The sequence below is a fragment of the Ranitomeya imitator genome, chromosome 6 (genome assembly GCF_032444005.1).
Source record: "Ranitomeya imitator isolate aRanImi1 chromosome 6, aRanImi1.pri, whole genome shotgun sequence".
Lineage (NCBI taxonomy): Eukaryota > Metazoa > Chordata > Amphibia > Anura > Dendrobatidae > Ranitomeya > Ranitomeya imitator.
Window position 1 is genome coordinate 27,249,577 of NC_091287.1, and position 14,449 is coordinate 27,264,025.

Here is a 14,449-nt window from a genome sequence, read left to right on the forward strand (position 1 = left end):
TGTAGAGTTGGCCAAAAGATTTACAGAACTCTGGTTAATCGGCCAAGTTAGGGGTTCATGGCCACTGACTAAAGTCCTTCTTCTGATTAGTAAGCTCGGCACAACGTCATCAATGCGGCATGATATTGTACTGCACCTACTAATCAGAAGAGGTGCCGGTCATGTCAGCAGGTAGGAGGAGGTTTCCAGGGCTTTGGTTCGGCGGCCACAGACCACCGACATGTCCGCTCGACCAGAATCCTACAAATCTTTTTATTGTTCAACTCTAATCAGTTGTAATCTGTGCTTGAGCTTAGCTATTTCCCTGCAGCGCCTCCGCAGGAGAAAAAGTGCACTACACGACTATCATGAAAATCAATTTCTTGCCCTTGATATGTACGAATGTGCTGAGTCCTCCACCTTGGAACTCATCTTCCATGATCCTGCAATTTGGATTTGTGGGGAAAAGAAGCCACCGGTGAAGTTTTATTAGGTTCCATCTGGGATATTCACCCAAAATGATGGATTTTGGTCAGGCAGATATGCTGGGAGTTGTAGTACTGGAATGTCTTCTATTGGTGCGGACTTTAATCAGTAAATGTTCAGAACCGAGCAGCCGGACGTTTGACTGTTGTGATTTGCTCTGCATACTCTTAGGCTATATTCACACTTAGCGGTTTTTACCGCGGAACCGCCGCGATTTTGATGCTGCGGGTCCGCAGCAGTTTCCATAGCGTTTACAGTAACATGTAAACCCTATGGAAACCGCAAACCGCTGTGCACATGCTGCGGGAAAAACCGCGCGGGAACGCAGCGGTTTACAACCCGCAGCATGTCACTTCTTTGTGCAGAATCGCTGCGATTCTGCACCCATAGGAATACATTGAACCGCTTACTTCCCGCATGGGGCTGTGCCCACGTTGCGGGAAGTAAGCGGATAATGTGCGGGTGGTACCCGGGGTGGAGGAGAGGAGACTCTCCTCCAGGCCCTGGGAACCATATTTGGGGTTAAAAAATAAAAAATCTGGTTATACTCACCCTCTGATGTCCGGAGCTCCTGGGCGCTGCACGCGGCTGTCCGGTCAGAGTTGCTGTGCGACCAGGACCTGCGGTGACGTCGCGGTCACATGACCGTGACGTCACGAAGGGTCCTTCTCCCACAGCATCTTAGGAACCGGACCGCCGGGTGCAGCGCCCAGGAGATCCGGACATCAGAGGGTGAGTATAACCAATTTTTATTATTTTTAACATTACTATTGATGCTGCATATTGCTGCATATGCAGCATCAATAGTATAGGCGGAAACCCGCAGCGGGAAACGCGGAACAAACCGCGATAAATCTGCAGGGAGAACCGCAGTTGTTTTGCCCTGCAGATTTATCAAATCCGCTGCGGGAGAACCCGCAGGGACCCGACGCAAGGTGTGAACATAGCCTTAGTGAATAATATGGAGGAAAAAACTAAATAATCCAATGCCGTACATTCGTTACTCTTTTACTATGGAAAATATACTGTGCTTTCTTTTTGTGCCCGGTGGGGGGATGCGATTAGAGAACAATAAATCCTTGTTTTCTCGTGGCAGGAGGCGTCTGTGTTACCGGGAGATGTCTGCGGGGGGCGTGCAACTACTGTTCCCAAAATTAGTAGACTTGTTAGGATCGTGGTCCTCATCTGCCGGAGTAACAGTTTTTTATGTTTCCCTTATCCCTCCATTTGGAAGGTTCCCACCGCAAGCACAACCGTGGAAGGAGCGTCCGCGCTCAACCGCGTCCGCTGGGCTCAGAGCGGCCGAGAGGTGGCAGTCGGGGACTCCGAAGGACGGATCTGGATCTACGATGTCGGAGAGGTATGAGGACATTGGATGGGGACCGCTGTTATTTCTTGTTTTTTTTCCTAATGTGGACTAAAGTCGCACTACGTAACACTGTGTCCTGGCCATGGCTACTGGTTTTGCGATGGTCAATTCGCAGGATGGTGGACCCCACTGGCACGAAAACGTTGTCACCCAGCTTACCAAAAAGTGAAAAATTTGAAAAAACAAAAAAAAGATTTAAAAAAAAAAACAACTTGTTATAAGAACCCCCAAGTAGTTTATTTAATGGTGAGGTGGGAGATGTATTTATGTACAAGAAGAATGAATGGAAAACTCCAGTAAACCTGCATTTCTGTGGACGGTTAGGGCCGCGTGCGCACAGTTTCTGACTTTTGTTTCTTTGTCACTTTTCTCCCACAACACGATTTGTGTCCGCAGGTTACACACTGGATACATTCTGTAGGTTTGCTTGTAACGCGAATTTGTATGGTATTCGGAACATGACCGAAAAGAATCCCCAATACTCGCCCAATAGCCCATCTGTCCGGACGACCCAAAGTCGCGGACTCCCTGTATGAGAACTGTCGTACACGAGTGTCAGATGCACGTAGTCACATAACCACTAAACCCCACCCAAGTGGAAAACAAGTAAGGGAGCATGATGGTAACAGTTTTACAAACAAACCAACAAAAACACGTAATCCTGTAATGTTGGTGCTTTCATCACTGGAGTCCTGAAGGACGTCATAAGGAAGATATGTCAGTGTCCCAGACGTATCTGTTACAGTAAATGATTGGATTCCCTATGATACATCAATTCTGGGGTATTTCATCTTACTCTGCATTGTGCCGTTCATCTGTTATTCTTCCTGGACATTAATGAATAAATTTCCAACTGGGTGTTACCCATTGGGGCTGGATAACTTACACAGTCTGACATTGGCCAATCAGTTCAGATAGCACCTGGCAGTGTGGAGGGAATCACCTTTGTTAAAGGGACTCTGTCACCTGAATTTGGAGGGAACAATCTTCACCCATAGGGGCGGGGTTTTCGGGTGTTTGATTCACCCTTTCCTTACCCGCCGGCTGCATGCTGGCTGCAATATTGGATTGAAGTTCATTCTCTGTCCTCCGTAATACACGCCTGCACAAGGAGAGATCGGAATCAAACAAAACACCCAGACAGCGCGCCTGCTGCCGGGGTGTTATTATGGTGCCACCCACAGAGAGGGAAATGTCAGATTTATGGAGGTTAGTAGATGGCGGGGGCAGAAGAAGTTCAGTTTTGGAGAGGTTGAGTTTCAGATAGAGAGCAGACATGATGTTGGAGACTGCGGACAGACAGTCACTGGCGTTCTGTAGTACAGCGAGGGTAAGGTCAGGGGTTGACGTGTATAGTTGTGTGTCGTCGGCATAAAGATGGTACTGAAAGCCAAATCTGCTGATGGTTTGTCCAATTGGGGCCGTGTAGAGGGAGAAGAGAAGGGGGCCAAGGACTGAGCACTGAGGGACCCCGACAGCGAGAGGAAGAGGAGATGAAGTGGAGCCAGCAAACAAAACACTGAAGGAGCGGTCAGAAAGATAGGAGGAGAACTAGGAGAGAGCAGTGTCCTTAATGCCAAGTGACTGGAGCCTAGAAAGTAAGAGAGGGTGGTCAACAGTGTCAAAGGCTGCAGAAAGGTCGAGGAGAATGAGGACCCATCTGCAGGTTTTTCTCAATATCTGACATGAAATCAGAATAAACCTTTCCCGTTTTAGATCAATTAGGATTACCGTAATTATTCATATTTGCCAAATGTCAGAATAATGAGAGAGAGAGAATGTTTTAAGGCATTTTTATTACTTACTGCAAAGTCAAAAGTTTACATACACTAAGATTACTATGCCTTTAAACAATTCTGGACTGCCCATATGATGATGTCATGTGTTTGGAAGCTTCTGATAGGTTTTTTGGATGCATCTGAGTTAATTAGACACACCTGTGGATGTATTTTAATACACACCTGAAACACACTGCTTTTTTGTGCAGCATCATGTAAAAGTCTAAAGAAATCAGCAAAGATATCAGGAAGAGAATTGTGGTCTTGCACAAGTCTGGCTCATCCTTGGGTACAATTTCAAGATACCTGAAGGTGCCTCATTCATCTGTACAAACAATTATATGCAAGTACAAACAAGATGGGAATATCCAGCCATCATACCGCTCAGGAAGGAGACGGGTTCTGTGTCCCAGAGATGAACGTGCTTTAGTTCGACATGTGCATATCATCCCAAGGACAAAAGTAAAAGACATCATCTTCAGATGATGGTGAAAGCTGGTAAGATTGTGTCAATATCCACAGTGATAAGAGTACTGTATCAACATAGACTGAAAGACCACTCTGCCAGGAAGAAGCCATTACTCCAAAAGAAACACGAAAAAGACAGATTAATGTTTGCAAATGCACACAGGAACAAAGACCTTAATTTTTGGAGTCATGTCCTGTGGTCTGATGAAACTAAAATTGAACCTTTTAGGCAAAATGACCATCGTTACGTTTGAAGGAAAAAGGGAGAAATTTGGAAGCCTAAGAACACAATCCCTACTGTGAAACACGGTGGTGGCAGCATCATGTTGTGGGGCTGTTTTGCTGCAGGATGGACTGTTCACTTCACAAAATAGATGGCATCATGAGAAAAGAAGATTATGTGACAATACTGAAGCAACATCTCAAGACATCAGCCAGCAAGTTAAAGCTCGGGCGGAAAGGGTCTTCCAAATGGACAATGACTCAACTCAAAGCATACTGCTAAAATGGTAGCAAAGTGGCTTAACGATAACAAAGTCAATGTTTTGGAGCGGCCATCACAAAGCCCTGATCTCAATCCTATTGAAAATTTATGGGCAAAGCTGAAAAGACCGATGTGAGCAAGGCGACCTACAAACCTGGATCAGTTACAACAGTTTGGTCAGGAGGAATGGGCCCCAATTCTGACCAACTATTGTGAGAAAATTGTGGAAGGAAATCCCAAACGTCTAACCCGAGTCATTCAGTTTAAGGGCAATGGTACCAAATACTAATGAAATGGATGGAAACTTTTGACTTTGCAGTAAGTAACAAAAATGCCTTAAAACATTCTCACTCTCTCATTATTCTGGCATTTGGCAAATATTAATAATTATGGTAATCCTAACTGGCCTAAAACGGAAAAGGTTTATTCTGATTTCATATCAGATATTGAGAAAAACATGAAGATGTGTCTTTATATAGTGGATGGAAACTTCTGGTTTCAACTGTATGTGCTATCTATCTATCTATCTATTTATCATGTATTCATCCTATCATCCAACAATCTTGGATTAAGTCTATAATGTTCCACTTATGGCTTAAAACAGGCAAAATCCAAACTCCCTTATAAAGAAATTCTAAAAACATAATGAAATAAAAGGATTTATTTGACATCTCTCCTTCTGCAAACAATGAAAACTTGAGATCACTTCAGGAGGTGGTAATTGAGTAGCGGCTTTCTTAGCTTAAAGCAGTTGTATTGTCCATATAAATGGCTAAAGTGTTTGTAAAAACTTTTCAAGAACAGAGCGATTTAAATCTTGTAGTTTAACTTTTGTTGTTGCCTAGGTTACTGGCTACCGCTGTAGTCTAGCAGAGGCGAGCATTCTCTTAGGCAACGTTTATGTCACTTACAAGCTGTTTGCTATAGAGCTTTTAGGCACTGCTCTGAAGATGGCAGATTGATTCCACCATTCACAATAGGTGATGTCACAGCTCACCTCCTCCTGTATAATGACTGATAACACCTCTATATACAGTAGATAACACAGGATCCATCATTAACAGTAGGTGATGTCACGGCTCACCTCCTCCTCCTGTACAATGACTGATAACATCTCTATATACAGTAGGTAACACAGGATCCACCATTCACAATAGGTGATGTCACAGCTCACCGCCTCCTCCTGTACAATGTCTGATAACACCTCTATATACAGTAGATAACACAAGATCCACCATTCACAATAGGTGATGTCACAGCTCACCTCCTCCTCCTGTACAATGACTGATAACACCTCTATATACAGTACATAACACAGGATCCACCATTCACAATAACTGATGTCACAGATCACTTCCTCCTCCTGTACAATGTCTGATAACACCTCTATGTACAGTAGATAACACAGGATCCACCATTCACAATAGATGATGTCACAGCTCACCTCTTCCTCCTGTACAATGACTGATAACCTCTATATACTGTAGATAACACAGGATCCACCATTCACATTAGGTGATGTCACAGCTCAGCTCCTCCTCCTCCTCCTCCTGTACAATGAATGATAACATCTCAATATTCAGTAGATAACACCATTCACATGTTCCGTTCAGCGGGCACGTCCAAACAACGCACGGGGACGCATCCGCATACAACGCATGTCCCTGCATACACAATGTTAAATATAGGTACGCAATAAGCGTGCGGCTCTATGCAGATCTTAATGATAGAAGTACGCAACCCTACGCTGCACACACAAACGCTAGTTTGAAACCAGCCTTAGTTGTTGGATGCCCATCTTGAGGAGAAATGACTGCCTCAGGCAGTGATTGATAAAGGGGTGATGATGACAAGAAGAAAAGTTCATGTGGTTACTGGACGTTGTACTGTAGGAGAAATGATAGCAAAAGTCAGTGATTGGTAAGAGAAGTGATAACAAGAAGAAAAGTTCCTGTGATTACTAGAGGTTGCCCACTGGAAGAGATGACAATATGCTCTCATTTATAAGGGTGTTAGCTAGAAAAAAAAGTTAATGTGATTACCGGAAGCTGTACAAGGGGAGAGATGAAAGGAACAGGCTCTGATTGGTAAGAGGACTGAACAGTAAGAGAAGTTCCAGTGTATAGTGAAGGCTGTGCTGAAGGAGAAATAACATCAACAGGCCATGATTGTTAAGAGGAGTGATAACAAGAAGAAAAGTGCCAGTGGTTACTGGAGGCTGTAGAGGAGCAAAAAGGACTACGACAGTCAGTGAATGGTAAGAAAAGTGGTGATAACTGGAAGAAAAGTGTCTGTGGTTACTGGAGGCTGCACAGGGAAAGAGATGACAACGGGCAGTGATTGTTAGGAGAGGTGAAAACTAGAAGAAAAGTTTTTGTGGTTAGTGAAGACTGATCAGGAGGAAAAATGACAGCAACAAGCATTTATTTTTGAGAAAAACGATAACTAAAATGAAAGAGCTGTTACTGAAGCATGTACAGGGGAAGAAATGTCAATAGGCCGTATTCCTCAGTGAGTGTCTAGGTGCTTGGGGGAAATGACAGTGACGGGCTGTGAGCCTCTTCCTGCTCTTACTTGCTCCCTTATTTGCTGCGCTTACTCCCGCCCACCCATTACACAGACACAGAACCAGGAGGTAAATCTTATTATTCTGCTATCTTACTGTTTAACCTAGAACTATACATTTAAAAGCTAAGATCTCAGTTTATAGTCTATGTTCCAAAAGCATGGGCAGTCATAACCTAGAATAAAGCAATACTGTAGATGACCATTTCCTATGATTTGCACTGATGGCTTCCTAGTGCTAGGAGCCTCTTTGTCGTTGGAAGTAGGCTTGTTTATCCAGTTTCTTTGCTATGAATCTGTTGGAGGTTGTAGTGTTCTATGTATAAAGTATAATAGAATTGTGTTATAATCATGTTTAGTCAGGGCTGGACCTAGGGGGGCAGGTGGGGCATTTGTCCTGGGCACAGCCAGCAGAGGGGCTCCGTTGGGCCACCTGATGTATTAATCCAAGGTGTCTCCCAGGCGCCTACATTTTGTCCCCAGTGGGGGATGCAGCGTTTCTCCGAGTTTTTTCTGTCAAGCTGATAGCCGACTCCGAGAAGGTGTAGCATGCTGGCAGGGCCGGCTCCAGATTTTCGAGGGCTCCGGGCGAAAGAGTCTCAGTGGGCCCCCCCTTTAACACATACCCCGATTTATGATGAACAGATACGGCAGAGAAATGTATAGTACAATGCCAGATTTCACTTCTTACATGAGTGACAGCTATTGTAGATTCTGCAGTGTATATATACAGGAGGAAAGGCTCTGTGCAGTGTATATATACAGGAGAGGTGCTGTGCAGTGTATATATACAGGAGGAAAGGTGCTGTGCAGTGTATATATACAGGAGAGGTGCTGTGCAGTGTATATATACAGGAGGAAAGGTGCTGTGCAGTGTATATATACAGGAGAGGTGCTGTTCAGTGTATATATACAGGAGGAAAGGTGCTGTGCAGTGTATATATACAGGAGAGGTGCTGTGCAGTGTATATATACAGGAGGAAAGGTGCTGTGCAGTGTATATATACAGGAGAGGTGCTGTGCAGTGTATATATACAGAAGGAAAGGTGCTGTGCAGTGTATATATACAGGAGAGGTGCTTTTCTGTTTTGAGTTTTTCTATGAAACAAAGACTTTTCTACATAAACAACGTTGTTTGGTTTTGTGGCCCTAACAGATCTGTGCTACAAAGTAACAGGCGGCTCGGGCATTAATGAGGGACCTGATGCTGAATCCTTTCCACAAACCCTAATGACCCAATTAGTGCCCCGTCATTAGAAGCTCATTAAACGCCTCCCTGTCCCGAGCAGTCATGTACAGTATGGGGGGATCCTGCAGCCCACCCCCTGACTGCTCCATACCATACACTGCCCTCTGTCGCGCTCACTATTATCCTGTGCATTTCTCCGTCATCGTTACCCCATGTTACACTTGTCACCCCCCACTACAGAGTAGCAGGGCAGCCAATGTCACCCCCTCCCGGACCCTAATGGCAGCAGGAAATGTCTGTTCCTCTATTGGGTTGGAACCTGATTTAATCAAGGAATAATGTGGATTTGTTGCCGGTGGCTGCAGGGGAAGGGTTAAGTGATGCCATGTCCTTGGTGGGAGCAGTGGCAGCTGCTGGGACCTGGACAGACACAACCAATGTTGGTGTGACTGCACAGTGTGATGTGGAGGAGAGAAGCTGAGACTCCGGAGCAGAAATCACCCACATGCCAGCACTGGGCAGAGTCCCTCCAGTCACCAGCCTGGGGCCACGGGGCCCCAACATACAGCCCACAGCTCAGTTTTATCCATGGCAGCAGCTCCCCTTCCTCCTGGCATCTGGTTAACCCCATTTATGCAGGTCGGATTGTTATCTTTAAGGTTCAGCAATAACCTTCATACAGATGGGAAGGGGTTAAGCTTCTTCCTACCCCACTGGTGCAGGTTTGGTGCAGCATGCATGTATTCTGGGTGAGCTGGGCGGCTACAGGCTGCACCCCACCAGCTGCTCCTCCAGACATCACCCACATTTTTAGGCAGCGGAGAAACACAGCAGCAGACTGAGCCACAACTGCAACCACTGCTGGATACCTTTGCACTCACTCAGGCACTGGTAGGACCGAGCTCCTCCGGAATCTGCCTGATAAACTTCAGCACTGTCTGCAGCCACCCAGGGGGGAGAGCAGAGAACGTGCTCTCTCCGCCCACAATGTCACACTGGCTGCCTTCTGTTAACCCCTATGTGTGCCTGCCTGGCTGCACTGACTGAGTGAGAAGATGCTTGTGTCAGAGCTGGCACATAGGGGTTAAGAGAACGCAGCCAGCAGTGACTTTGTGGGGGGAGAGAGCATGTTATCTCCTGCTCTGCTCTCCCAGCTGTATCTATGACAGCTTGAGTGGGCCCCCCCCTCTCCCCAGGGCCCCGGCATTTGCCCGGTGTGCCGGGTGCTGACGCCGGCCCTGCATGCTGGTTCCCATTAATCAATTGGACTCTCGTGTTTCAATTGAAGCCCAGACTTCTGGCACTTCAGGGTCAAGGTGACGTCAGCAGCGTGATGAGTTCATCTCATCACACTGCTGACGTCACTGTCCTGCACCACATAAATGGTAAAAGCCAGAAGAAACCAAAGTTTTATTGGGGAATCTTGTGAGAGGACAGTTTAGAAAGGGGAAGTTTGAGGAGGCAGTATGGGAAAGGGGAAACGTGTGAGGAGACAATATATGCAGTGGGGGTGATGTGTGAGCAGACATTATGGGAAAGGAGATGGGAAATGTGTGAGCAGACAGTATGGGGAGGATAGGCAAACGTGATGGGACAGTAAGGGAGAGAAATGTATGGGAATAAAATGTATGAGGGAATACTATGGGGGTAGAAAAGTGTGAGAGGGCACAGTATAGAGACTGGGTTGTGTGGGGGCAGCATAGAGATTGGAAAGCATAGGAGGACAGCGCAGGGACACAGTATGGAGAGGGAAGTGTGAAACGGTGCACATTATAGAGACTAGACAGTATGGGGGCACACAGTGTGAGGCGACAGTGTGAAAAGAGGGTCCAGTATGGAAAGGAGTGTGGAGGCTATGTACTATAAGAGGGGCTGTGTGGGAGTCATACTTTTTTTGCAAGGAACACAGTGAAGGCCAATTATTCAAGGGCAGATATTTTTATTTAGGAGCATTATATGGGCACTGTTATTTTTAAGAGGCACCTTGTCAGGATATGCTGCAGAAGATCGGAGAAGAGAGAAGTCTTCAGAGATAAGCTGTGTATGTGAAAAGCCATCATGGTGTCTGGACAAGATGGAGAAGAAAATAAAGACGACTCCAATAAAGACAAAGACTCATCCTGTAAGGTATCTCAATGTAAATGTGATACTGACTATGTATCATCAGTACAGTGGTTCCTGTATGGTCCACAGTCTGATGATCACTGATGACAACAACTCCCAATATCTCTTGATTATTGTTAAGGACTTACTGGGCATTGTAGGATCAATTGCGGTACTAAACTTGGTGCTGTGTTCATGTATTGATGGTTGCTCTGTTGATGAATTCCCATACTGATGGTGGTCCTGGCAATGTATATCTGTACTGATGGTGGTTCTGATTATGTATTTCTGTGCTGATGGGGATTGTGATGCTGGATTTCTGTTCTACTGGTGTTTCTGGTAGTATATTTTTGTACCGATTGTGGTTCTGTTGATATATTTTTTGTGCTGATGGTGATTGTGAGGCTGTATTTCTATGCTGCTGTTTTTTTGGCTATATTTTTCTGTACTGATGGTGGTTTTCGTGCTGTATTCATGTACTGATGGTGGTTCTAGTGATGTATTTTTATTCTATCATTGTTCTGGTGCTGCAGTTGTGCACTGCTAGTGGTTTTGGTTATGTATTTTTGTACTGTTAGGTGGTGTCATTCTACATTTTGTGCTGGTGGTTCTTCTGATGTATTTATGTGCTGATGAGACTTGTGATACTGTATTTCTGTACTGATCGGGGTTCTGGTGATGCTGTACTGTACTGATGGTAGTTTTGTTGATGTATTTTTGTGCTGTTGTTGGTCATGATCCCGTGTAATAATACAGGACTTTTAAGATTACATTCATTTTTGCCATCGGGATAGGAAAGCTTATATTTGCTTCTGTGACTAGTGGTGAGGCGATTTTGGGAGTTGTAGTGTCCTCTATGTAGAATGTAATAGAATTGTGTTATGGTCACGTTGGGTGGGGTAGTCTTGTTTGTATCGAGTATAACGTGGTTGGATCGTGTTCTATATATAATGGAATCGTATTATAGTGATCTTTAATAGTTGGTCATTTTGAAGGTTGTAGTGCTATAGGTCTAGAATGGGCATGTTCAGTGGTTGGTCATGTTGGGGGTTGTAGTGCTCTTTATATAGAGTGTAATAGAATAATGCTATGTTCTAGTCCAGTGTTCAGGCTATTGGGGGTTGTATGTCTGTTCAGACCCAGCTAATTGATTGTAGATGGATAAGTTATACTTTTCATAACTCATATAGCACAGGTCATTCATTATATCAGCCTTTTCTCTCTTTTCCCGATCCAGCTTTGTGCGTGAAGGCCTCAAGACGACATACAACCACTCCAGGCAGTTTCATGACTTTATTTGATATTCCGCAGCTTTACTTACAACATGGGAACACGCCGAGTTACCATGCTGAGCAAAATTAAAAAATGTCTTGAGCCCCGAGTAAAGCCGGAGCATTATGGGAGTTCTTAATTGGAGAGCAGAGGGTTATATATAGGAGTCAGTGTTCTAATTGGCCATTACCCAATATGTAGCGGCGTGATCCCGACCTATAACATGAGCCGTGTGTGACGGGTATATAATCTGCTATATGAGCTGACGTCATGCTCCCTCACGGCGTCCTCCGCTTCTCTTATTGACTAAAAAATACGACATGTCTATTATTAGTCTTCAGGGAGGAAAGCGAATGTTCTCTGCCAGTACAACACATTCATTTGCTCCTAGTTCACGAGGTGATGTATGAATTTTTACAACCATGTTATGTTAACAAGATTATTTACTCACTGCCAAAAATATAGAAGCAGCATATGTAAAAGGAGGCACGCTAATTAACAGCGCTTGTCCGGGCCGTGTACAGCTTTCATCTCGCTGATATCACATCTGCTTGTAGCATGCGGAGTCAGATTAACCTAAGGAGCCCCGGAGCGTCCGCAGCTCCGAGCAAAAAGCCCAAGTGCAGGAAAGTGGAGGTTAGTGCTTCACGTCTTTTCCAGTTCTTCCCTTAGGAGGAATGACAGACAGACGTCCACTGACATTTACCACCGGTGTTCTACCAGCTATAATGAGGCACCCTTTATTTATTCATGGACTCTTTGTTCATTATTTTGAATAGCTGTAGATGTGAGAAGCTGTTGCAGAACGAGCACTCATCTCCCCGACGGTCTACGGACCACGGATGACCTTGGTGTGTTCACCTCTCCACGTGACACCAATGTCATTAGAAGTACTTGAGAGAACAGGGCATCCTTCTTGGAAAATGATCCATCAACTTTTAGATTTTCTTTTTTTTATTTGACTGGTTTGGAGTAATCTACTTCTTATTACAGAGTCCATGGATTCACCTCTAGAGTATATGTGGAGTAAATACGTACGGGACTATATAATGCGAAAGTGAACTGTTTTTTTCCAAAATGGGGTCCAATATTCCAAGGAACCCGGTCATGACTTCAACTGTAGACAGACATCATTCGGAGAGTAAAATGGCTGGTATAGGAAAATTAGTCAGAACACATCTGGGGCAATTCATGCACCAAACCAGGTTTCGCTGAGATTGGATCGGAAAATTTGGTTTTCCGTATGGTTGGTCATCATCAACGTTAGCTTATCTAGGTTAATGGGAGTGATTGAGAAATAGAGAATGAATGAGGTTGTCCAGCCTTGTAATATTGATGACTAGAGTTGATGCGAATTGATTACTAGGATCCCAGGTTTAGTAATCTGTGGCAGTGGGACGGGAGCCCTGAGAACCGCCTTTTACATTCTGGCTTCCACAGCTTCTTTATATTAACCTGCCTAACATGACGTCATCACGACGCAACAATGATGTCCCTCAAAAGAAGAGCTGCTGATGCTGAGAGTTAAGAAGCGGTGGCCGTTGCACCAAGTCCTAGAAATCGATTTGCTCTGACTCTGGAGATGACCTATTATTTTTGGGCATTTGACGTCCGGAACCTGCCCTAGTCAAGTGTTTTCAGCTCAAGCTCTGTTCATTGTGTAATAGACACTACAGGTGCTGGATCCCCACCAATCTGGTATTGGTGACCTATCCAAAGAAGGCAGACATACCATTGTTGCAACCTGCACAGCTGTAAAGAGGCCCAAGAAGTAAGGGCCAGCTCCAAAGCAGGTGGAATTGTCCAATATTATTCTTGCACATAGGTCCTCTTCTGTCTCCGCTTTAGGTCATCAGTATCACCAGGTCGGGCAATGCTTTTACATGGCCCACTATGGCAAAATTGTCCAAATCTGCCCACTATCTTATGTATATCGAGGACCCCAGACTCTCCCAAAACTTTATACAAGAGTTACAGAGTGACCTTCATGGAATTCTGCTAGGGACAACCGGAAGTTGTTTGACCACTCTCTTGGTAGCTTCACCATTGTGTTGAGTCTGCATTGTGTAGAAACCATGTAATGAAAGGTGGAAAAATCTTTCTTCCTGGAAGAATTCAAGCCTTGTCCTTTTTATCCAGAATTCTGACTTATGATGAGGAATCACTGGCTGTAGCATCCCTCTTTTTGGCTGTATACCTTTCAGTGGACATCAGTCAAGTAGAATATGGTAGATCACCATCTACTAGCTTTTACTTACCCTTTTTAGTCAATGTAGAAATAACACAGAAGTGCCTAACGGAACACTCACACATCCAGTTCTAGAGATGGTGGATATCTACACCCGAAGGAAAGAATGTGTAGTCTTTAATGAGCTTAGAGGGCCAATCGCCCAATGTGACCAGACTGGATCTTTAGGTTTTATTGGAAACTAGTATGATACTATCAACACTACAAAAAATCTGGTGGATTAGGTTACTGATTGTAAATAGTACAGCAGATATCAACGACAGTCTCCATTGCGCCTCTCACCGGTAGAGGTGCCAAAAGCCACCCAAGTACATCGATAAATGGGAAGCCCAAGTGGTAATTGCCACTTTCTATATTTACATTTTGGATAAATGAACTTCATAAAGGGCATATTCCCTACCCGACACTACTGAAGAGGAAGATCAACTTCCACACTGGAGGACACGAATGCATGGCCATGAAAATGTGGCCACCAGATGAGGTTTTGGCAGCTTTTGAGAAGGTGCCA

General features: G+C 44.7%; 1 protein-coding gene across 6 annotated transcripts in view; it reads left to right on the forward strand.

Annotated features, from left to right (window-relative positions):
• DYNC1I1 (dynein cytoplasmic 1 intermediate chain 1) overlaps window positions 1–14,449 on the forward strand; it is a 459,873-nt gene that overhangs the window by 386,926 nt on the left and 58,498 nt on the right. For all 6 annotated transcript variants that reach the window (XM_069729353.1, XM_069729352.1, XM_069729358.1 and 3 more), the window contains one exon: window positions 1,700–1,825. In XM_069729353.1, coding sequence (XP_069585454.1) covers window positions 1,700–1,825 — 126 coding nt within the window. The remainder of the gene's footprint in view (window positions 1–1,699; window positions 1,826–14,449) is intronic.